Genomic DNA, 24,438 nt, shown 5'->3' with positions numbered 1-24,438 from the left:
GACACCATTGACACCTCTACACTCTATACTATATTTATATATCTACATATACTCACACACACATATTCTCGTTCGGCAATACGAATTACGGAATTGCAGATTGCAGAGAGCGATCAGTTCGCTAAACATTTTCGGGATGTGCATCGTAATAATCGATATAGAAGTCACTGGATTTATATAGATAATATGTATGTATAATGTATCAAAATCAATCATTTCTAATTAAAAACTGTAAGTAAAATACGCTAAAACGACTGGGGAGCTGGTACACTATTTGCATTATAATATATGGGAGAAAAAGATTTTGAAATTTCGCGCTTCAGTATTCAAGATTTATCGGGAGGTGGCCGGTAGCGGAGCCACATTCGGCAATTCCGATTGGCTTATTTGCAAAGCTGCCGCTGCCCCTCCCCCCCTCTCTCTTTGAGCTGCAGCTGCAGCCACTCACAATCTCACAAAAACGATTCATCGTGTTGGGGACGTTGGGGTGTTTGTGGCTTTGTCCACGCAAAAATTCAGTATATCAGTTGGCTTCGTTGCACTTTTTTAGTTCATCCGGTTCATGCGTTCATTTCATCCTCTTCTTTCTTTCTATTGTGTAAGTCAAGTTATATAGTCTCAACCCTCAAATTTACGCCATAAAGAAGCTATAATTAAGGAAGTATTTTGTTGTGTAACATTGTAGGAATTGCGGTTGAAGGAGTCTACGTGCGGGTTATGAATGTTACGATCAGTTATCAGTCCAATCAGTTGACATTTGTTGGAACCTTCACCTCGACCTTCACGAGAATAAAGGTTCTGTTCTGCACGGCTATTCTTGGAAAAACACGTTTAATCCGCAAGTGGGCAAGGCAGCTTTTGTTTTGTTTTGCAGATTCGGACGTTCAGCGGTGTCTATACGCATAGGTACACGAGCTTGTCAACAGCAATCATTTAGAGTAAGTACTTACAGAATTTTTTTATTTCGTCTGGTTCTGTTTTTCATCTTGTTTGTGTGGTCATACCTCAATGTGCACAGCCAAGTATACATTATTTTCTTACTCTTGGTTTTTGCGAGATTTTGCAACGAATGTGCTATCGTTGCCGATACTTGAACCATCGTTGCCGGCCGATGTCAAAACACTTGTATTTTTTTGACGAGGTTACCAAGTAGTTTACTTATCCTTTTTAAGCATATACTCTCTTTAGGTATATATGTATTTTTATACGATATGCATATTAACTATTTCAAGATTGCGAGGGAAGTCTGTTGCGCGCGCATTTTTTTTATTGTTCTTCCAAAAAGTTGGCTTCCGTTATTTTTTTTCTCAGTCATTTTTTCTTTAACTATTCTTTCACTTAAGTAGGTATAAATCTATGAGTACTTATAGAGTTGTAATTATTACTTGCCCTAGTTTATAGTAATGAAAGTAATTTTCAGACAGTTAAACTTGAGTTTATTTATACTTGATGTCGCATACGTGAAAATGTTTATGAACTCGAAAGATACAATACTACCCGAATTGTGTATCTTATTGTTTATAAATATTTCATCCCTATTAATAACCAACATAATGTAACTAGAATGTCTTATATTAACTGTATCACTAGTATTGATAGATAGTATGTGAAATTTTTGTATGCAGTTAACAAATTTTTTCCCCTACAATTTTATTATTTAAAACTTTTTTTTATAGTGCCTGCTTTGAAATCTACCAAAATGGTGGTCGAAACAAATGAAGTCAGTCCCAAAGTTGTAGCTGCAAATGAAGTACCCTCTAATGGTGGTAACGATGCTGAAAGAGAACTTTTAGAAGAGCAACAGGCAACCAAGAAAGTTAAGACAGGCTGGGGCAAAAAAGAATCTGTCAAAACAAAAGCGACTAAAAATGAATCAGTTTGCGAAATCTGTTTACAAAAATTGAATGATAAAGATTTAAGATTGTACATTGGGCATCCAAATGATGCTGTTGATGAGTATTCAGTTTTACTGAATCCAAAGTTGTGTTTATTCAATGGGGATGAAACTGATATTACAGAAGGCGATGCTCGAGCTCTTAACAAAGTCACTTCATTTAGGTTTGTGTTAATTTTATTGTAATTGTTCATTTTTCCATAGCATGATATTAATGAAAATTGGTTACTCTTTCCCATTAGTGTATATGACAAAAACGGTCACATATGCCCATTTGATGGCGGTTTGATTGAACGAAACATCGATATTTATTTTTCTGGATATGTTAAACCTATCTATGAAGATGACTCTTCTATCGAAGGAGGGATACCGGGGAAAGATATGGGTCCCATTGTTGAATGGTGGGTTTCTGGATTTGATGGAGGAGAGCAAGCCGTTATATCCTTCAGCACAGAAATTGGAGATTATGTCTTAATGGAGCCTTCAGAAGAGTATGCTCCATTTATGATTGCAGTAAGAGAAAAAAGTTTTATGAGCAAAACTGTGATAGAGTTTCTTTTAGAAGAACATAATCTTGAATACGAAGATCTGTTGAACAAACTGAAGGTAAATTTTTTTCATGATTCATAAATGTTAACATCGGAATGGCTTAAGTATTTTTTTTTCCTTATTTTAGACTGTTGCCATGCCATCAGGCTTGCCTAAGTTCACCGAAGATATACTTTTGCACCATGCTCAGTTTATTTGTGACCAAATTCTTTCTTTCGATTCCTCTGCCACGGGTGAAGACCCTTTGTTAATTACTTCTCCATGCATGCGAACTTTGGTTGATCTTGCCGGCATTACTTTTGAAAAGGGAAAAACTGTTAGGAAGGGTAAGAAATACACTAATCGGCGACAAGAAGATGAATGGAGGAAGGGTTTGATAAGAAAAGTGCAGAAAGAAAAGAAAACCGCATTTACAAAAGCTACAACTACCAAACTGGTCAACAATTTGTTTGAGAATTTTTTTCCTGATCAGCTGGCTAATACTACGGATAATTTAGCTTTCAAACGTCGTAGATGTGGTGTATGCGAGCCTTGCCAGCAACCCGATTGTGGTGAATGTTTTGCTTGTCAAAGCATGCTGAAGTTTGGTGGTCCAGGGCGTACTAAACAAGCTTGTGTTAGACGTCGCTGTCCAAACATGGAAATACAGGTAACTTTCGGCAAACTGTTTTCAATAATCGTGTTAACTACAAATTCATCCGAAAAAATTTTCCCTGTAGGAAGCAAATGCAGAAGATGTGGAAGACGACACTGTTTCTGAACCCGATGCAGAGCTGAGTTTGGATGCTCATAAAAAAATGAGGGGATCCTTAAAAAGTAGGTCTTGTCGGATGGAATGGATTGGCGAGCCTGTTGGGGTGGATTCAAAAGGGTGTCGTTTTTATAGCGCTCTTCAATTAGAGAACGAAGTCATCAGTCTAAACGAATTCATTTATATCGAATCGATTGATCCATCTGTGCCATTGCACATAGTTCAAATAAAATACATGTGGCAGAATAAAATAGGTATCAAAATGATTCATGCCACCTGGTTGTGGAGAGGAAGTCAAACAGTTTTAGGTGAAACGGCAAGTTCAAACGAACTGTTTCTAGTCGATGACTGTCAAGATGTACCTGCTTCGTACATCAAATGTAAGACTGCAGTAGTTTATAGGAATATGCCAGAAAATTGGAAATCTGATGGTAAAAATTTAATATTAGATTCAGTGACATAACAATCTTTACATTTGTGATGATTTTCAGTTTGACACATAATTTGCTTGCATTTTCAGATAATGTCGACGCTGATTTTAGTATGGATGAATCGTCGGAGGATTGTTCTTCATTTTATTATCAGAAAATCTATGATCCTCTTACTGCCAGATTTAAAGATGTCATGCCAGATGTTGTTACTGATTTTGATACGCTCTATCGTTTTTGTGCTTCATGCAATCGTAGTAGGGATATTTCACTATCATTAACCAGACCTGAAGTATATGATAAATTAAAAGAAGTAAGCCGTAACGAAGTCACGTATGGCAGGTTTAAATTTAAAGGAGAAGAGTTTGTGGTGGGGAGTTGCGTATATCTACTGCCTAAAACATTTGATTTTAAGTATCCGGTCAAGCCAAAAGGCATTGCTAAAATTGAAATGAAAAAAGTGGATGAAGATATGTACCCGGAATACTTTCGTAAATGTAACGATCGCATCAAGGGATCTAATTCCGATACTCCTGAGCCCTTTGACATTGGATACATTACGAAAATATTATCGACAAGTAATGTGATATTGCTTGCTTGCACTAATCTGAATATAGCAGTTAAAAAATTATACCGTCCAGAAAATACTTGCAAAGGCGAATCTTTAAAACAACGATCAGATTTTAATGAAGTGTACTGGAGTGAAGAAGGTATAATTCTTTTGATAGCCAATTAAGTTTCCTTATAATTTTTATTTGATTTTATGGCAATCTTTGTTTTTTTAGAGTATGTTGTGCCATTTCAACAAATAGTTGGGAAATGCTATTTGTCCTTCGTGGAAAATTTAGATGAACATGTTAGTGAATGGACGGTCAAAGGCCCAAACCGCTTTTACTTTTCTCTGATGTATGATGGTAAAAATGATGAGTTTGATGATCCACCTGTGAAAGCATGTAGTATTGGAAAAGTGAGTAAAAAAAGTGATAAACTGAAATCCAAGAGTAAAAAACCACAAAATCAAAACGTTGTGATTGATAGCCCACCAGAGTATCCAAAGATTACTACCAAACTAAGAACGCTGGATGTTTTTGCTGGTTGTGGTGGTAAGCAAAGTTCATTCAAGTATGAATAATTTTTGATAGAATTGATTTAGATAACTTGTAAGATTTTTTTTTCAACAGGGCTTTCGGAAGGCCTGCGTCAAGCTGGTGTTACAGAGAACCATTGGGCCATTGAAATTGACGAGTGTGCTGCACAAGCCTACCGACTTAACAATCCTAACACGAAAGTTTTCACTGGAGATTGTAACAAAATATTAACGAAAGTAATACAGGTACAGATGCAAAATATTTGGTACTGTTTTTATTTACTTTATTTTTTAATAAAATACTAGTAACAAACATATAACCATGTTTGCAGGGTGAAACTGTCAGTGATGGTCAACGCTTGCCATGTAAAGGCGAAGTTGATTTACTCTGTGGAGGTCCTCCTTGTCAGGGATTTAGTGGCATGAATAGATTCAATTCACGAGCTTATTCGCTTTTCAAAAACTCTCTTGTAGTATCGTATCTCTCATATTGTGATTATTATAGACCGCGATTTTTCATTATGGAAAATGTTAGGAATTTCGTTACATTCAGAAAAGGCGTAGTACTTAAACTTACCCTGAGGTGCCTTTTAAAAATGGGATACCAATGTACATTTGGAATAGTACAAGCAGGAAGTTATGGTATTCCTCAAACGCGTAGAAGGTATTTGATTAAAGCATAAAATATTCAAATATATTTTTTAATGAATTCACTGCTCTAAGTTGTTTCTTTAAATTTTCCAGAATGATTATTTTAGCAGCTGCACCTGGTGAAGTGCTTCCAAAGTTGCCTAATCCTCTTCATGTATTCAGTAAATCAGCTTGTAATTTAAGTGTTGTCATTGATGATAAGAAAGTGAGATCAATCGATAATCCTTTAATTTATTTATTTTATGTAACTTTTTAAAAGTAATAAAAATATTTTGTTTCAGTACGATCCAGCATACTCTTGGACTGAATCGGCACCCTATAGGGTCGTAACTGTCCGGGACGCACTGTCCGATTTACCTCAAATTAAAAGTGGCAAAAATGACGAAGTCATGAATTACATCAGTGAGCCTGTATCACATTTTCAAAGACAGGTGCGTGTATTTTATTTATAAATATTCTATTTTAGTACCTATAAAAATATACTGTTAAAAAAATTTTTCCTTTTTTTCAATGATAGATAAGGAGTGGTATACAAGAAAGTGTACTGATTGATCATATATGTAAAGACTTGGGTTTACTCGTAGAAGCACGTATGGCTCACATTCCTACAGTGACTGGATCTGATTGGCGAGATTTGCCGAACATTGTTTTGCCTCTGATCGACGGAACTCATACTGTCAAGTTGTGAGTGTAAATCCAATCAATAAATGAAATCGAAATTAATTTTTGTGTGGCTTTGATAAATTTAATCATTTTTTTAACAGAAAGTATAAATATCATGATAAGAAAGTGGGAAAAAGTTCCACGGGAGCTTTTAGAGGTGTGTGCAATTGTGCCACTGGAAAAGAGTGTAATCCTCTAGACAGGCAAGACAACACCCTCATACCATGGTGTCTACCCCACACAGCTAATCGACACAATAACTGGGCAGGTCTATATGGCAGAATCGAATGGGATGGTTTTTTCAGTACCACTATTACAAATCCTGAACCAATGGGAAAACAGGTGAAAATTTTGAGCCACTTTATCATGCTATATGTTGATGATCAAATTTTTCAGCTACGATAGTTATCTCACCGTCACTGTCTTAACTGTTTTATGCGACGTAACTCTATCAATATTGATAAAAGATTTTTTTTTAATGCTTTTTTTCAGGGGCGCGTTCTCCACCCCGAACAAACACGAGTCGTGAGCGTGCGTGAATGTGCTAGATCTCAAGGATTTCCAGATAATTTTCGATTTTATGGAAACGTACAAGATAAACATAGACAAGTTGGCAACGCTGTGCCACCACCACTGGCGAAAGCTATAGGCCTAGAATTAAGAAAGAGCTTGCATTTATCACAATCGCATGTTAAAAATTAACTATTTTTTATATCGACATTTGTAAATCAATCGTTTTATCATAAGTACTTTATTTGATATGCATATTAAAGTCGTTTCTAAGTGTGTTAAATGTATTAAACTTTTTTTTTTTACTATTAAAATGACAAGTAAGGTAACAGTCCACTGTAAAGAAATTTGTAAGTCCTTGTACATAACGCCTTAATTTAATTAACATTGTGCACAATAAAACAGTATTTTTGAATACACTTTGTACTTGAAGGAAACAATGTTTTTAAAGCTTTGTACAAGTTTGAAATACAAAAGGTATATTTCAACATTGAAAAAAAAAATAACAATAAATTATCTAAAATATTAAATTTTTTTATTCGAAAACCTCGTCTATTTTCCGTTGATTATCAAAAAAAGTAGGGATTTAAAACAATTTTTTCAAACATTACATTTTTTTGCAGCTAAATTATACTTGATGTTTTCATGGCTTGTTATTTGTAATCGTTAGTGATAAATACGCTAAATTTTTGAGTAAAAAGCTATATAATCATAGGTTTCGATAAAAAAAAATTGCTGTTTTTCTCTCTTCATTAGGAACGTAGAAGTGTAGAACTGATAAAACAGCTAGCTAATCTACTATCTACAGTGTATTGTATATACATACCTACAGTGTAGTAACCTATAGCCTTAGTGTATATTTAGATAAACAGAAGGAGAAGTATCCGATATGATATATCCTAGAATTTTCAAACGTTCTTATCTTAATTTACGTCGATACTTATTTTGTCAACTCGTAAGTTTCCTTTGATTGTGGAACATGTGTATTATCGAATAAATAAAACACAGATTGATACGATGAGATTATTATCACACAATTTTTTATTCAAGTACTTGGTTCGAGTTTAGTTATTGTCTCATGAAGTATTGAAGCCTTTGAAACGCTAATGTTATAAATTTATCGGTTGAATAAAATTTTACAAAATGCTGCAATCCTTTGTCAGAAGGTCTTTTTGGCAAACAAAACGACTATCGGCCCTATCTACGGAATGTAATTTCTATTCAACAAAAGTAAGAAAACTATTTATAAAAATAATCTATTATGTTTGATTATCTGTTTAATTGCTTTTATTTTGTCAAAGGAATCAGATAAGAATAACGATTATGTAGCAAAAAACATTGATCTTGGGAACCCTGATGCACTTGACCGAATGAAAAGGTGTTTAGTGAGAGACATGGCTGAATTAAAGCGTAATTTAATGTTTTGGAAAGATTTTAAAAATCCTGCAATTTGTGAAAAAACTGGAAGAGTTATTGATTGGGATGATCCTCATGCACCTATTTTTCCAAATCATTGTGATATTGTGATAATTGGTGGAGGTGCAATTGGCAATTCTGTTGCCTACTTTACCAAACTTTTGGGAAACAAAAGTCTAAGGGTAGTGGTGGTGGAGAAAGATGATTCGGTACGTGAATAAGTATTGTTAAATACATTTTTTGTTGGAATTGTATCATATTTTTTACGCTGGGTCTATTTGCACCAAATCCACGTAAATACGTAGATATTACACAGTACAGATAACACCTCGAGTGGTGTGTGGATAGTATCATTATTATTTACTTGGATATTATAAGCTCCACATCCAAGTAAACGTGGATACAGCTCTACTTATATCCACGTATTTACGTGAATTTGGTGCGAATAGACACAGGGTATTTTTTAATTATTATTGATTAAATGATGATAATTTTCTATTCCAGTACAAGCAAGCATCTACTGTTTTGTCTGTGGGTGGCTTACGACAGCAATTTTCTCTTCCAGAAAATATAGAAATGTCATTGTATGGAGCGGAATTCATTCGTAATGCAAATGAATTTTTAGGAATTGAAGGAGAAGCTCCTGTGGATTTACAGTTCCATCCATATGGATATTTATCTTTAGCTACTGAGGAAACAGCAGAAATATTACAAAAAAATTCTGCATTACAAAGATCATTGGGAGCCAAAAATGTATTGTTAAGTGCCAACCAGTTAAAATCTAAGTTTCCGTGGTTAAATGTGGACAATATTGAATTAGGTTGTCTCGGACTAGAAAAAGAAGGATGGTTTGATCCTTGGATGTTGTTGTGTTCTTTGAAACGAAAAGCTTATTCTTTGGGAGTTAATTTTGTTAAAGCAGAAGCTGTAGGATTTAATTTTGAATTTAAATCAGGTACCGTTGTTACTGGAGATTATAGTGAATTTGAAACGCCAAATTATTTAGTTGTAAGTCAAAGTAATGAATAACATGAAAGTAAAAAAGAGGTTTAGCATAAGAAAGTTAAAAAATCTTGTTTGTTTCTCAGGTTCGAACAGAAGATGGAAAATTGAGACCTATAACTTTTAGCGAATGTGTGATAGCTGCTGGTGCTTTCAGTGGTGATGTTGCTAGAATGGTACAGATTGGTACAAAAGCTCATCATAAAATCCTGTCAATACCTTTGCCAATAGAGCCGAGGTATCAACTAGTACTTGATTTAAATATATCTTTCAAATGCATAAAATGATGTAAACTAATATTTTATAATTTTAGAAAAAGATACGTGTACTGTTTTCATGCTCCTGATGGACCAGGATTAAATACCCCAATGACTATAGACCCATCAGGTATGTATTTCAGACGAGAAGGCTTGAATAACAATTATATTTGCGGTCTGAGTCCAGAAGAACACGAAGAACCTGCCACAGACAATTTGGACGTTGATTACGAATTTTTTAACAATAAAATTTGGCCAAAACTAGCAAATCGCGTGCCAGCTTTTGAAAATCTAAAGGTTAATCTTGTTTTGTTACAAAAGGCTTTTTAAAACATATTAAAACACATTAAAACACATTAAAACAAAAAAAAAATCTAACCCCAGGTCAAATCAGCTTGGGCCGGATTTTACGAGTACAACACTTTTGATGAGAATGGTGTTATTGGCTACCACCCATATCACAGCAACATTTTATTTGCCACTGGATTTAGTGGTCATGGTATTCAAAAAGCTCCTGCTGTTGGAAGAGCAGTATCGGAATTGATAAAATATAGTCAATACAAAACAATTGATTTATCGAGATTAGGTTTTGATCGATTTATTACAGAGCAACCTTTACGGGAAGTTAATATTTGGTAATTTTTTGTAAGATATTGTGTAAATAAATGTACAAATATTCTTTATTTTTTTCTTTAACTTTCATTCACCATTGTTCCAATCATTCAGCATTTAAATAAGATAGGCAGATACATTTTTACTTGAATTGTTGCGGTGGTGGTCCAAATATGCTTCCACTTTGTTTACTTGCTGTTCTTGATGGTGCAAAGCCTAGTAATTTTTGAATATTCTAAAAGAAAAAATGATTATAAAAAATAAAAAAAATTTTGCTTGTTTTTTAAAATGCTTAATGATTCAAGGATTAAATATATTCGTATACCTGTCTTATACTCATAGTGCAGAGAATGTATAAAAATATAAAAGAACACTCGGTGTAATCGTCTCCTGGTAAATTTCTGTGGGACAGACCTTGAATCCAACTGATGGGAACAAATGGTAGTCTTGCTACAATACGTCCGTCAAATATATTATTAAACATACTCAATAGCGCAGTGAAAGCAAAACCAATGGCAAACATAGATTTCATCTTGACAAGGGACAAATCTCTGTTATTATTTTTTAGTCTCTCTTCTTCTCTCTCAATTTTTTTTTTTTGCTGTTTATCCAGTGAATCTCCATGAGCTTCCTTCCGTTTTTCCACTATACAAAAAATTTTCAATCAGTTTAAGACACTTTGTGTAAGCTTTGAGCAATTTTGGACATTATCACTCAAAAAAAAAATCAAACATACATTTTTTACTTTGTTTTTCAACCTCTGCTTTGAGTTTTTGATACTTTTCTGTTCTATACACCATCAACCAAGTTAAGCCTTGAGAAAAAGAAAATCATTGAACATGGAGCTTCTTTTTACAACTTGTAAAGTAAAAGTTAGCAAAATGATTTTGTTACCTTCACCCAAAAGGGCCGTGCAAACACTAATAAATAAAATTAAAATTGTGTCTGCCCACATGACTAGATAGTACTTTTAACACAACATAAAATTGCCAAAGTTTCAAACAAATTTTTCAAATCATTGATTTGATAACATGTGTAAATAAGTATATAGAGTAGTAGTGATTTTCTAAGTTGCTAACTTTGTTGCTGATGCTGAATGCTGACGTGCAGCGAGTGCACCCATTGGTTGGGTTGGGGTAGGTATAGGCGTGTGTGTAGGAACAGGAAGGTGTGACAGTGACTGAATCGTCTCCCAAAGGTCCAAAATATTTGTAATTATAGGGAGCTTTTTGCATAGCCTTTTATATTAATTGATATGTTCTAGAATCGTCTGTTTTATACTATTTTATTGTCTTTATTGTCATTATAATTAGTGTTATGGTTATTATTACTTTGCTATAAAAGATTTCAATTTTGGCGCATATTGCTTGACTCTTGAGGTCGGTATGCTTGGTAGCGCTATTATCATTATTGATGTTGCGACAAGGTCGTATATCTATATATGTATCATGCATATATTATGCATTTGGATCGACAATCGACATTTCGGTATTTCGGAGTCGGCCTTACACTTGCAATCAGTTTCGGTTCGATTAGGTCTGGTTCGGAGTGCAGTTGGTTGAATTAAACTGCAAAAACCCGTTAAAAAAATACACATACTTTACTTATCTGAAAGATAACAATTTTTTTTAGGAGTAAGTATAATATCCATTCAAAACGCTCTGCTCCGAAAAATACCAAGGATTATAGACATAGATGCGAAGTCATAAAGAAAACACAAAGTTCAAGAAAATACATCCGAATTGAGGTTATAAAAGCATATAACAATTTAATGCTACGGTTAAACTTTGGTAAATTTACCCTCGCGAGTGGAATTTGTGTAAAAAATGGGTACTGCTGATCAGGTGGTCAAAAAGTTAGCTGTCGAAAATGGAAATAATATTCAAGCAGAGGATTCCTTTGAAGATGAGTACGGCATAAACTTAAAGATTTTGCCAACGAACGATCAAGTGAAGGAACTGCAGACTATTTTACGCGACAAGTGAGTGTTAAAGAAAAAAAAACGTTTTTAGTATACACATCTTGACCTTCATCTAACCCCCGCATGTTATATACGGCTATTTGGTTTTATAGTTTTCATCACTTTTCTGCTACTTTTAAAGCATATAGGCTACCTTGTTGCTCTCGTACTAATCAAGGTTATTTGTTTACAGAACTACCACAAGAAGTGACTTCAAGTTTTATGCTGATCGCTTGGTAATTTACTGTATGATTCTTCTCCGATTATTTTTTCCTCCATGACATAGATTTTTAACCATCAGATTATCTCTGATCACCCTGATTCCATCCTATGTGAACGTAATGATAATAAATTACAAAATTAATATTTGGTCTCATGCATTAGAATGGTCAGAGGTGCTCTGGATTGTTTAGGATTCGTGTTATGGAGTGAACAATCGGAGTGCTGAAGGATGACTCTTAAAAAAACCTATTTACATTTTTAGATAAGATTGGTTATTGAGGAAAGTTTGAATCAATTGCCCTTCACAAAATGCGTAATTACGACACCAACTGGTGCCAAATACAAGGGTTTGAAGTATCAGAAAGGAAACTGCGGCGTTTCCATCGTAAGAAGCGGAGAGGCGATGGAGCAAGGCCTTCGGGACTGCTGTCGCAGCATCAGGATCGGCAAAATTTTAGTTGAGAGTGATCTAGATACTCACGAGGCTAGGGTGGTTTATGCCAAGTTTCCAGATGACATTGCCGAGAGAAAAGTTCTCTTGATGTACCCTATTATGAGTTTGTACTTAATTGAAGCGTATATTTCCTTTACACTCCAATGTTTCTAATTTTAATTACTTTGATAACTTTAACATAGGTACTGGAAATACTGTGATAAAAGCAATAGCAGTTCTTAAGGAGCACAGTGTGCCAGAAGAAAATATCATCTTATCTAACTTGTTTTGCACACCTTTTGCAGCCAAAACTCTAGTCACTGCTTTTCCTAAGGTAATTCTTTGGCTATTCTTTAAAATGAACAAAATTTCACAAATTTAAATGTGTTGGCTTTTAGATGAAAATATTAACATCGGAAATCCACTCCGTGGCACCAAATCACTTTGGACAAAAATATTTTGGTACGGATTAAACTAGTTTGAGCTTTGGTAGCGTCAACTACTGGAACAGGGTCTAATAGATAATTAAGAGATCAATAAGAAAATAAAATATTTAAGGAGGATTATCATCTCAGTATTGCGTGCAATTCTAAAAATAAGTACTGAAAGAGCATTACAAAACTTAACAATTTGTGCATTTCAATTACTTTATACATTTTTCGTTTAGTTTATGTAATTGTGTGCCTCCTAGAGTACTTTATTTTCTAAGTAAAATGGTGTATATTAATTTCCTGTGACATCATGGAAACTGTACAACTTGCGCAGCATAATTTTACATTACTTTAGTCTGCAGAATTTTTATTTTTTTTTTGTTTTGTTTTTATGAGAGTTACTGCAAATTTTCTCCAAGATCATGTATTTTTGATGATAATTTGGTAATCATGTAAACTAAATATGTGTTGTTTAACAATAAATGTTAATCATGTGAACAACTAAATAATTTGCATAATATAGACCTAAGAAAGGGTTACCCAGGCTAGTGTTTTTTATACCGATTCTTTTAATGCAAGTATTTTGCATCTGTACCACATTAGATAATGTATATGATTTTGTACAAATTTATTTTCTCACGAAAAATAGAAAATAACTTATCTTAACTTCATTCCCATTCGGTTTCAATGTTCTGAGATACTATTTTTACAAGAACCTTTTAAATATTAAAATTTTAATGTAAACCTTGAAACAAATATTTTTGTACAGTGTGAATCTTGATGAATTTTTTGTCAATATATGTAAATTAATAAAAGATTGTAAGTCTAGATTATGTACCGAGAATTTTTTGTCCTAGCGCATAAAAGGATAATCATTTAATATTGTAAAAAAAATTTTTTCTTTTAAAATTTGATTACTGATTTTTTTATGTAAAGTTGAAGTATAAATTAACATTCTTAAGATTTAACTGAATTTAAAAAGCGTCTCGAGTTAGCATAGTGTAACTTGTAAAAGTTTTAAAAATAAATGCTTTAATAAAGTTAAGTGGTACTGATACTGTGCATTATTATTTTACAAAAATATTTAAGAATTAAGAATTTTTTAGTGAAAAAAAAAAAAATAAAAAAAAAAGGTTTACACTAGAAAGAAATGTGAGTTTTTTTTATTTATTTTAAAACATACACTTACTGTATTATTTATTTCAGGCTGTACCGAACGTGGTGTAATGAAGAAATCGTTTGTAGACTGACGATACCATATCATCAAAGAGGACTAATGTAACATGCGTTCAAATAAGTGCCTAAGCATTCCTACTATGTGTTAATTTACTGACGGAAATTTCAACTTGTAATACAACGTAAAATGCGTTAAATAGACGCAACAATATTTTCTTTGATTCTAACGTTAAATTTGATTATGTTAATAAAATTTGAAAAAAATTGATTTTAAAGTTGTTCCTTTTAAAGTTATTTTATTTTATATGTTACTCTTAAATTAAAGGTTATTGATCAAAAGTTTAATTTCAAATTAAATTGAACAAAACGGACTGTAATTAGATGATGATTGTATAACATGTGTAAAAAAATAGTTTGATAGTAAATACATGATGTGTGTATATGTATATATATATATATATATTATTATTAATATACTTTGTTTTTTTAACGAATTTAAGACCCTATATTAATTTTTACAAGCTTCTTTTTCAGCCATTGCTGAATACCTCACAAAAGCCAAAGTAAATTGTTTAGGCAAAGACAACTTTAAGCTGCAGGAATGTATATTTTAACATTTATTCTTGCTATAAGCTAGCAGTCTCTTGTAACTTGATCCAAATACAATTTGCTTTAAGCTGACCAACTGATTTTTACAAATATAAATATGTTTTAATAAATTTCATAGAGCTATAAGAATTAAATTTATATGTACAATATTTTTCAATTGCAAAAGAAGAGCACAAAATATAATTTTCTCTGTTAAAAATTTCATAGATCTAATAATATGAAAAATTATGAAAATACAAACTAAGCGAGTATGTCTGAACTTGTTTCAGAGTTGACTTGCTTACTGAAATCACTTGAACAAAGTGCAAATAAATAATCTCAGTCAACTCTTAAAATCTGTATGGACGTATTGCTGGCAGTTTTTACCTCATTATGTTAAAGGGCGACTTTATGAAAATGAAACGGTTCATTTACAAAGGAAGAAATGGTCGCGTATGAATCTCCGTAAGACATAATTATTCCTTGATGCACACAATGCATAAAATAATATTTAATCTTCATCATTTTTCTGTTCATCATCTTCCTCAAGATTATCACCTTCAGATAAGTCTTTAATCTCTGTATCAGAAAGTTTGTCATTCTCTGGTTCAGATAATATTTTTTCTTCCGTCCTAGATATAAAAATATATTTTAAAATAAATTTTGTTGAATATAATTTATTCAAAAATCCAAGTTATACATACCCATCATGGTCCAAGGCATCTTTATCCGCAGAAGGCTAGAAATTTTTTTTTTTTTTAATTTATTGAGACTGTTACAAACTATCACCATGAGAAAATGTTTAAATACAATGAATAAATATTTACCTCTCGACTTGAAGAGTTGCCGTTTTGTTGTACATCATTTTGTGACTTATTTTCAGAGTTATCAGTACTGATGTACGACCCTTTTAGAAACTTTTCCAATTCATCCATTTCATTTGCTTCATCAAAGTCTTCATAATCCTTAACAATAGAATGGTCGATAAGTATGACGAAATCAAAAGTTATGAAAAAAAAAGCGTTTAATCATTAAAGAACCTTACTCCACAGTATTCTTCTTCGTTAAATATTTGTGGAGGTAATGGATATTTGCTATCCTTTGCCATACTATTGAGCTGCATAAATTCTTTTTCAGCTTCTTTGCCAGGTTCTGTGATGTCTATAACTTGGTAGCCTACATTTTTGCTGTCCAATATCATCAAGACTCTTTGCTGTCTTTTTTTCACCTAAGAAATATAATTAAAGTACCATTTGAAAAAAAAATCAATATTAACGAATTTTTTGATGGATTTGTATAGTTTCAGGAGATATAATATGAAAATGATTCAAATCAATTATTCAACAATAGCTATTATTATTTAAGTGTTGTCAAATACAAAAGAACAAATTTTTGTGTTGTTAAAAAAAAAGTGCAAACAATAAGGTAAAAAAAAAAAAAAAAGTTACGACGTAGTTTGGTATCTTTAGTGTATGTCATGACAGATACGAGACTTGAGTCACAATGCACCACATATTTTAAGGATGACGTTCAAAAGAAATGATTTAATTTCGTCAATTTAACTCGCCAATAAAATAAAGACCCGCAGTGTCTACTTTTACGCCGTTGGTCGGTGGAACGTTTGATTCAATTAATGATATTTAAAATAATTTTATGCGATATGCTCAGGAAGAGAGAGAGAGAGAGAGCGGGCTTTTCTTTTCATCAGAATTTTAGTTTTCAGTGGTGTTGGGCTAATGGCATATACGTACGCGTATAATAGGTGTTAAAAGAAGAAGAGTCAAGTCGAGAGGGAGGGCCGGGAGATAGCGACTATATGTATGGCAGGTAGAAGTGGGCGATAATTTGTCGCGTATTTCAAGGTCAATCTTTGCTAGGAAATTCTTGGATTTAAATGTAAAAATTGTAATCGTATCAAAAATAAAAATTGAGTCAAATAAGCAGTGAGCTTCAAGTGTGTTTGTGTGCGAATGCCTGGGATGAGCTACAGTTTGTTAGTGTTGTTACCTATCAGTTGTATGATCATCACAATAATAATGAACGAGGGGCAATGGGGTGGTAGTGGTACAGGGGTCAGCAAAAGGTAGCAATAGTAGTAGTAGTAGTAGTAGTAGTAGTAGTAGCAACACATGCACCGAATCAAAATATTAATGATAATGGACTCACTTCCTTATTGCCGCTAATTCCGGATATGTAGATTTTGATGACCATTGTAGCTGTTCTGATGATGAGAAATCCGATGGCTACCTGCTCTCTCTTTTTATAACTTTTGTATATACAGGTATGTATGGTATATAGGTATATTCTATTTAGCTCGAGTCGAATTTATCTTTTCTCGTTCGTTCGTTCGTTCGTTTGGTTGTTGCTGTCAACCCGGCAGCGGCTTGGCTATGATAGCCTGAGTTGGTGCGTAGGTACAATATGATACGCTGGTAGTTGGGATTAAATTAATAATGATCAACTACTGTACCTACTCAACGGGCACGAATGCCACGAGTAACGTAAAAAAAAATGCACTGTACAAAACACTGCGGCCGCAGAGAGACAAATAACAAAAGATATACGCAGCAACGCCACGCACTCACGCAGGTAGTCCACACTTCCACACTGCACGTACAACAATGCTCACAGATACCTATAATATATGTGTAATTAAATACCTAAAAATGATTTTATATAATTGATGAGATTGAGTAAACAAAACACTGCACTACGACATTCGCGAGCTTTGGAGGGGGAACAGAGTCTTTTTGTCGCTTTACTTAAAAAAATATTTCGAAATTATAACTACGGGCGCGGCGACTGCGGAGCACTCGGTAGTGCAGATCGAGAGACGAGCGGGGGGCTGTTGCTCATTTATAGAGCGAGCCTCAAGGGGGATGAGCATACACACGAATACTCATGTGTGATGCTGATTGGGTGGCATATATATATATGTGAGGGAAAAAGGCCGGCTGTTCACGCGGCGCGGAAGCAAAAAAAAGTATACTCATCATTTCACAAAAAATGGATTTTTTCAAGTTATTTGAGTTATAATTTGTTGAGATGAGGTGAATTGTACGGTAATGGACCAATTATTTTATCCGGGCAAGCACTCTGCGACTGGCCACATTCGATTTTAAAAGTACAGGGCTGCAAAATAAATTTATAGTGTTCCCGTTCACTTCGGAATAAAAAATAATCAATATCAAAGGCACGAAAAAGGACTATACTTGGAGAAACTAAATCATTTGTCTCGCGTGAATAAAACAAATGTCAAAAACATCATGGGCTTCACAAATGAATTGCTCCGCGAGGAAAACGCTTGTGTTACTGATTTTGTACCAATTTTGTAAAATGTGTACTTATCATGTACGAAAAAGTTGTGTGTATTGTGAACTACAAAACTTTGTGTTTTTTTAATCAAAAGTACAAAATGTACGTGAAAAAAAGTTATTGCGAAAAAACTGTTTTTTTTTTTTTTCTTTTTTAGAGCACTGTAGTTATAAAATACTGTCAAAATTTTTTTTCTCTGATGAAAACTGTCCGAATGTAAAATCATCGCTTCCACACAGAACTTGAAATTTGAAGCCTATTTGGATTGTATAATTACTTATAAGTTAGTCGAAAATCTTCATTACTTACACGCGCATGCATATATATTACGTGCATATATATGTATTATAATATATTTAATTGAAAAATCAATGAGCGGGCATCGAAAATTTTTAAAAAGAACTGATTAAAAACGCTTAGATAGCAATGACAACATGCGCGCTTTTTGGCCTATTTTGGCCCATCTTCATTACGCCCTGCAAAAAAAGTATGACTTAAACTCAAAAACATATTTCAGCAAAATTAGGCTCCGTTTGGAAAAAAATCCAATCGTTTGTTATGTGACGAGATTATTTATAAGTGCAAGCGAGACGATGATATTACCCCTACGATCGCAATCTCGAATCAATTTCCCCATAAAAAAAAAAGTTTTGATGTTTGAAATAGTCGATTAATCTGACGTTTTTGTGAAATGATCCATGTATACTTTACGCGCGAGTGCGACCATTTTTATGTTTTATTTGGTTTTAATATACATACTTTTTTTTCATAATTAAACAATAAACTACTAACGGTCAAGAACTAATTCATAATAAATACATTGGATTCATCTCCCAGCCATTTGAAACAACACATTATATTTTGTATTAAGTATTGTTAACTGTTGATTATTTCTCGGTTCACCTCAAAACCGATACAATTTATATGTTTTGCATTCAGCTGACTTGATGAGATATGAAAATAAAGAAAAGTAGGCCAAAATAGGCCAAAACGTCATTTATTTCCCCATTGTATTTTTTACGTACACGACTTTTCTCAATAAAAAATGAAAAAAATTTCTTACTATAAATTGACAATGTCGAGAACCCCCTTATCATTAAAATTCTTGCATGTAAGTAAGTATATATGTATAGATAACACCGGGTACTTTATTAACAGTGCGAATAGAACTGCGATGTTGCGAATAGGGAGCAGTGTGCGAGGGGCAGCACAATGCGCGCGGGCCTTTTCGTGACCTACAAATATTGAGAACGGGAGGACGTGACGGCTTACGTCCTCTCCTATGTGCAGCGGCGTCAAGAAACCTCCATAAGCACCATGTCCCTCTTCCTGTGCGGGAAACTGCTGAGAAACTCCCAGGCCAGCAAAAACATCAAGGTTACCTCTTTGCTCGACTTACCCTACCCGATCAGCTGCTTGACAAGGCATATCGTCTGCACGAGAAGTACCACTGCCGCCCTCGTACACTCCAAGCTCGATTATTTTGGAGCTAGGGTAATGATTCTTCCTGTTAAGTAATTGTTGATGTTTTGTGCTACTATTTGGCGTAAAACCATCTTTATATGTACCTATCGTTTGTACGTGCCCATTATTTTTTGATTGCGTTTTTTCGAGCTCAAAGAGGTTATCTCTGATTGACTAGATGACATACTTTTTAATCAAAGGTGGTTGGATCAAATAATTATGCCACATTGCTAAATGTTACATTCAATTATTATGTTATGATTATTGTGCTTGGTGCTTTTTTTTTGTGAACTTGTTGGGTTTCCGTTGAAAAGTTAAGTTGGAAATTGTAAATTTGCATTTTTACTTTGCTTATGTAAAAATTTTTATTTACTGATATGGGTCGAACTGGTAGAGAACGTCATCGTAAATTACGGGCATTTTCGAAAATTTCTCACGAAAACGATAGTTATGATCTTCATGAAAAATTAAAATCATGGATGCTTTCCAATAATTGGAAAGCCTCTTGTAATTTGGTCCCTCACGTTTTTGAAGCCACTGGTAGGGGTTTGATGACTATGGAAAAAATTCATCCAAATCAAGTAGTGCTGCAAGTACCCAAGTCACTGTTAATAACAACTCATGTGGTTTCTGAAAATCTTTTAAAAAAATTATTTCCCACATGTAATAGTTACAGTGCTCAGTCTGTTCTTGCTGTATTTTTAATTTATGAAAAACATCTAGGGGAGCTTTCATTCTGGAAACCTTATCTAGACACTTTACCACTATATTATACAAATCCAGAATTTTGTTCTAAAGTTGAAAAGAAACTTTTAAGCCGTTTTATTGCGAATGATCTAGACACTATTTCAAAAAGTCTGAAATTTGATTACGTATCTGTTATAAAGTCTATTAAACTGTTATGCAACAGCAACAATAATTTTTGTACCCATTGTAAAAAGTCATATTACGATATTTTCACTTATCATAAATTTTTATGGGCTTATTACACTGTCAACACCAGAGCTATTTATATGGATAATAGTAAGCAGAATACTGTAATTAACATCAGGGGCAGCGATAATTTAGCTCTATCTCCTTTTTTGGATTTATTTAACCATACACTTGAAACTGTTGCTGAAGCTCAATTAGTATCTACTATGAATGGTGATGAATTTTATCAAATTAAAGCATTGAAATCTTATGATCCTAATACGCAAGTTTTTATTAATTATGGAGCACACAGTAATCATAAATTATGTATAGAATATGGTTTTTTCATTCCAAATAACCCTCTGGATCAAATATATTTTAATATATCTGATATCAAAAAATGTCATCAAGTTTCACTGGTGGCAGTAAATTTTTTGAAATTCCACAATATGGACAGATCAATGGCTTTCACTGTTGAAGGATTAAACTACAATGCCAGAAATGCTTTGTTCATATTAACTTCCAACACATTAAAAGAGTCTGTTTGGAAAGAAAAAATATACTGTGATAAACTTAATGGTAATGATTTAAAACTTGCACATCTAGTTGGTTTAGCCATTTTAGAAAATATTAAAAAAGATCTTGAGAAACAGTGTAAAACTATGGGAACGATTGTTAAGAAAACACCAAGTTTTTCTGTGGTAACGAATCTTGCAATGGAGTATACAAAATTAGCAGAACTTGCTATGAAACAAATGAAATCATTGTTATTCCATTAAATCAAATTGATTCTTTTTATTAAAACTCGTGCTTTTATATGCAACACTATTGTAAATACTTTCTTTCAATTTTTTCAATAAAGAATTTAATTTGAAATTTTAACAGCAGTTGAAAAAATTTTCCTGGCCTTCCTTTATACGACTATAGTTTTTCACACAGATTTTTCAATTCCAACATCATTGAAAAAAAAAATTTAATGTTTTAAAACTTGTTTTCAGTCTGTATGATGCAAAAAAATAATTTTTTTTTAGTATTGTAGTGGAAATGTCATTGATAGAGCCCAAAAAAAAAAGAATGTACCTCAAGCCAAGTCAATCTTCACACCAGTCACACAGAACCTGGCGGTGGCGAGTATTACTGGAGCCAAACTAGCTCAGCAAAAAAGAAGCTGCTTCCATCCAGGTGCGTCAAGTTTGAGCAGAGAATCGCTCAATCTCGGCACTGGTCCCGATGTTACACCACGTGAGATGGTCACAGCTATGTTTGAGTTTATATGGCCCAAGGTGGGTATGCAAAAAAAATTTAGTACCCAATTTAAAAATCGCACACTACTTTAATAATGAATTTGTTGGTTTGAGAATAAAAAAAAAGCATATCCGTTTGATTTCCCCAAAAACTAGAATGAACCGGAAATAAGGAACCGAGTTAAGCTAGCTTTAAGTCTTCTGATTGGAGCAAAGTTACTCAATGTATCTGTGCCATTTATTTTCAAATATGCGATAGACGTGTTTAACACCGCAGACGCATCTTCAATGGCCACGGCTCCTGGAACTGTAGGCACCATAGGAATGACTCTGCTCGTTGGATGTATGGGCTTGACAATTTTTTTACCTTTTCTTTTTTTTTGCCAAGTCAACGAGCAACAGACTCTATAATCCAATATTCATTGTGTTGTAATGCAGATGGAGTAGCACGATGTGGGGCATACGGATTCAACGAGCTTCGTAATGCTGTTTTTGCCAAAGTTGCGCAACATTCAATCAGAAAAATCGCCAAAAATGTATTCTTACATCTCCACAAACTTGATCTTGCATTTCATTTAAGCAAACAGACGGGTGCCTTGTCAAAGGTAAAATCTTGGCGAATGAATTACGTTTATTTAATAAACAAAGACACACACGAATTGTTATAAAAAATTTATCGCTTTCACAGACGATAGACCGAGGCAGTCGCGGTATAAACTTTGTATTAACAGCTATGGTTTTCAATATTGTTCCTACCGTCTTTGAATTAGCACTAGTCAGTACAATATTGGGCATGAAATGCGGACTTGAGTACACGGGAGTTGCACTCGGATGCGTTGGTACGTACGCTCTTTTCACTCTTGCTATTACCCAGTGGAGAACCAAATTTCGCATGTACATGAACAAGGCGGAAAACGAAGCAGGCAACAAAGCGATAGATTCGCTCATTAATTACGAAACAGTAAAGGTGAGAAAATTATATTCCTTCTTTTCAAACGTGAGATATGCATTTCACTTTTCTTTCTTTCTCTTTTTTTTCAGTATTTTAATAATGAAAAATTTGAGGCTGAAAGATACGACTCGTCTCTAAAAAAATATGAAGCTGCGTCTTTAAAAACGAGTACCAGCTTGGCCTTACTGAATTTCGGACAGCATGCCATTTTTAGCACAGCTCTAAGTTTAATAATGGTTTTAGCTGCCAGGGATATTGTTAATGGTCGGTTTCGCTTGAAATTTACTAATGTGGCTGCACGTGTGAATACTTTTTATTTTACATTTGAAATTACAGGAAATTTAACCGTGGGAGATTTAGTTATGGTTAATGGGCTGCTTTTCCAATTGTCGATCCCCCTCGGATTTTTAGGTTCAGTGTACAGAGAAGTGAGACAAGCCTTTATCGATATGCAGACAATGTTTGCTCTGACGATGATGGATCCCGCAATAAAAGTAAGTTACCTTGTGTTTCATAGTGAAGCCACCACGATTGTATCTCTTATTATAATTGTGATGATTTTAGAACAAAGTCAATGCCGAGCCTTTTTTTGTTGTGCCACAAAAGTCTGAAATTACCTTTGATAAAGTACACTTCCAGTATGTGCCTGGAAAAAATATAGTCCATGATTTGTCCTTTACCATCCCTAGTGGAAAGAAAGTAGCCATAGTAGGTGGATCTGGATCTGGGTATGTATTGACCATTTGTTAAATTAATAGTTTGTATTTTTGCCGCCAAACGAATGATGCTGATCCAATGCATTTGCAGCAAAACCACCCTAGTCAGATTGTTGTACAGATTTTTTGATCCCGCAAGTGGCAGCATATTGATAAACAATAAAAATATTAAAGACGTTGACATGGAGGATCTTCGACGCTCCATTGCCATTGTACCTCAAGATTCAGTTCTCTTTCACGAATCGATATTTTATAACCTTCGCTACGGAAACTTATCGAAATCCGAAGAAGATGTTTACAAAGCCGCAAAGATGGCAAATTTGCATGATGCCATCATGAAGTGGCCACAGGGCTACGAAACACCTGTGGGAGAACGAGGCTTGAAATTAAGCGGAGGAGAGAAGCAACGCGTTGCCATAGCTAGAGCGATTTTAAAGGATAGTCCGATCCTGATATTTGACGAAGCTACTTCGTCCTTGGATTCAATCACGGAGCACGTAAGTTGAAATTAAAAAAAAAAAAATTCCTCTTTGAATAATGTTAAAGTTATTTATACTTAAAATCCCATTGATGTAGCACATACTTGAGGCTCTGCGACGCGCCACTGCCGGAAAGACTTCCATCGTGATTGCTCACCGTCTATCTACGGTCATAGATGCCGATGAAATTTTCGTTTTGGACGGCGGAAAAGTAATCGAACGAGGAAAGCATTCAGAACTACTCAAAATACCCAATTCGTATTACAGTAAATTATGGGAAGCTCAATATTTGAGTGCAAGTGATGAAAGTACCACCAAAACAGCTACATGACAAACTTAATTGTGTACAGTTATATTATTTATTGTTATAAAATTAATGCGGTTTTAAATTTACTTTAAAACTGTGGAATAATAAATTAGTGTTAAAAAATGAAGAGCATATGTATAAATATTATGTAAATATAGTTATCAGAAATAGAATTAAAAAAAAAACAAAAACATGTAAGATTATTTTGTAAATAATCTGGTAATCTTTTAAGTGGTATATGTACATTGGAAACTGTGTTTTTATTTTCTTAACCGTGAGAGTGAAAAAAATTTTTTTTTTGCTTTCGATAATAAAGCGTTTGATAACGATCAAATAATCAATTAAAAACGTGCACGTTTTTCATTTATCCCGTGTGTGTCCAAAATATTGTTTGTCCCTCGATGTTTCCATAGTAACGC

The 24,438-nt window shown here is 33.9% G+C and overlaps 7 protein-coding genes across 10 annotated transcripts; 5 read left to right on the top strand and 2 right to left on the bottom strand.

The window, feature by feature from the left end:
- The first annotated feature begins 777 nt into the window (after positions 1-777).
- Positions 778-7,036, top strand: LOC106643658 (DNA (cytosine-5)-methyltransferase 1). 2 transcript variants are annotated; one of them, XM_014358878.2, is made up of 15 exons: positions 778-795; positions 875-938; positions 1,677-2,058; positions 2,137-2,500; positions 2,571-3,092; positions 3,163-3,625; positions 3,715-4,332; positions 4,408-4,725; positions 4,804-4,955; positions 5,042-5,373; positions 5,454-5,565; positions 5,642-5,791; positions 5,878-6,044; positions 6,125-6,365; positions 6,516-7,036. In XM_014358878.2, coding segments are annotated over exons 2-15 (4,032 nt in total). In that variant the 5' UTR covers positions 778-795; positions 875-937; the 3' UTR covers positions 6,726-7,036. The 2 variants fall into 2 exon arrangements, with proteins under 2 accessions (XP_014214364.2, XP_014214363.2); XM_014358877.2 differs by having other exon boundaries at positions 784-938.
- Positions 7,037-7,415: 379 nt separating this feature from the next.
- On the top strand, positions 7,416-9,891 carry LOC106643659 (FAD-dependent oxidoreductase domain-containing protein 1). 2 transcript variants are annotated; one of them, XM_089592646.1, is made up of 7 exons: positions 7,416-7,488; positions 7,584-7,763; positions 7,835-8,158; positions 8,454-8,957; positions 9,038-9,189; positions 9,265-9,505; positions 9,593-9,891. In XM_089592646.1, exons 2-7 carry the CDS (start codon positions 7,677-7,679, stop codon positions 9,845-9,847), a joined length of 1,563 nt encoding a protein of 520 aa, XP_089448772.1. In that variant the 5' UTR covers positions 7,416-7,488; positions 7,584-7,676; the 3' UTR covers positions 9,848-9,891. The 2 variants fall into 2 exon arrangements, with proteins under 2 accessions (XP_089448772.1, XP_023246545.2); XM_023390777.2 differs by having other exon boundaries at positions 7,427-7,763.
- LOC106646404 (calcium load-activated calcium channel) lies at positions 9,777-10,980 on the bottom strand. Its single transcript, XM_014362446.2, has 4 exons — positions 10,715-10,980; positions 10,557-10,634; positions 10,146-10,465; positions 9,777-10,055 (listed from the first exon to the last, which is right to left on the bottom strand). Exons 1-4 carry the CDS (start codon positions 10,773-10,775, stop codon positions 9,963-9,965), a joined length of 552 nt encoding a protein of 183 aa, XP_014217932.1. The 5' UTR covers positions 10,776-10,980; the 3' UTR covers positions 9,777-9,962.
- A 348-nt stretch (positions 10,981-11,328) lies between these two features.
- kri (uracil phosphoribosyltransferase krishah) lies at positions 11,329-14,270 on the top strand. Of its 2 annotated transcripts, XM_089593415.1 has the most exons (7): positions 11,338-11,356; positions 11,453-11,801; positions 11,974-12,016; positions 12,265-12,559; positions 12,639-12,769; positions 12,834-12,897; positions 14,073-14,270. In XM_089593415.1, the coding sequence occupies exons 2-7, from the start codon at positions 11,647-11,649 to the stop codon at positions 14,114-14,116; spliced, it is 732 nt and encodes a 243-aa protein (XP_089449541.1). In that variant the 5' UTR covers positions 11,338-11,356; positions 11,453-11,646; the 3' UTR covers positions 14,117-14,270. The 2 variants fall into 2 exon arrangements, with proteins under 2 accessions (XP_014217931.1, XP_089449541.1); XM_014362445.2 differs by having other exon boundaries at positions 11,329-11,801.
- Positions 14,271-14,646: 376 nt separating this feature from the next.
- Positions 14,647-17,432, bottom strand: LOC106643660 (SH3 domain-binding glutamic acid-rich protein homolog). Its single transcript, XM_014358880.2, has 5 exons — positions 16,797-17,432; positions 15,676-15,858; positions 15,458-15,595; positions 15,335-15,369; positions 14,647-15,262 (listed from the first exon to the last, which is right to left on the bottom strand). The coding sequence occupies exons 1-5, from the start codon at positions 16,839-16,841 to the stop codon at positions 15,142-15,144; spliced, it is 522 nt and encodes a 173-aa protein (XP_014214366.2). The 5' UTR covers positions 16,842-17,432; the 3' UTR covers positions 14,647-15,141.
- A 1,722-nt stretch (positions 17,433-19,154) lies between these two features.
- ABCB7 (ATP binding cassette subfamily B member 7) lies at positions 19,155-24,331 on the top strand. Its single transcript, XM_014358844.2, has 10 exons — positions 19,155-19,439; positions 21,353-21,604; positions 21,722-21,908; positions 22,004-22,170; positions 22,254-22,532; positions 22,607-22,781; positions 22,854-23,011; positions 23,082-23,245; positions 23,325-23,730; positions 23,810-24,331. Exons 1-10 carry the CDS (start codon positions 19,263-19,265, stop codon positions 24,041-24,043), a joined length of 2,199 nt encoding a protein of 732 aa, XP_014214330.2. The 5' UTR covers positions 19,155-19,262; the 3' UTR covers positions 24,044-24,331.
- On the top strand, positions 19,461-21,100 carry LOC149374583 (SET domain-containing protein 4-like). The gene has a single exon (XM_089593559.1). It carries the CDS (start codon positions 19,787-19,789, stop codon positions 21,098-21,100), a length of 1,314 nt encoding a protein of 437 aa, XP_089449685.1. The 5' UTR covers positions 19,461-19,786.
- Positions 24,332-24,438: the final 107 nt, after the last annotated feature.

Source organism: Copidosoma floridanum, unplaced genomic scaffold, assembly GCF_036245765.1.
Source record: "Copidosoma floridanum isolate Cflo_tuat_1 unplaced genomic scaffold, Cflo_Japanese_pri ptg000019l, whole genome shotgun sequence".
Taxonomy (NCBI): Eukaryota; Metazoa; Arthropoda; class Insecta; order Hymenoptera; family Encyrtidae; genus Copidosoma; species Copidosoma floridanum.
The sequence above is the reverse complement of the archived record's forward strand: the minus strand, read 5'-3'. Positions and strand labels throughout refer to the sequence as shown.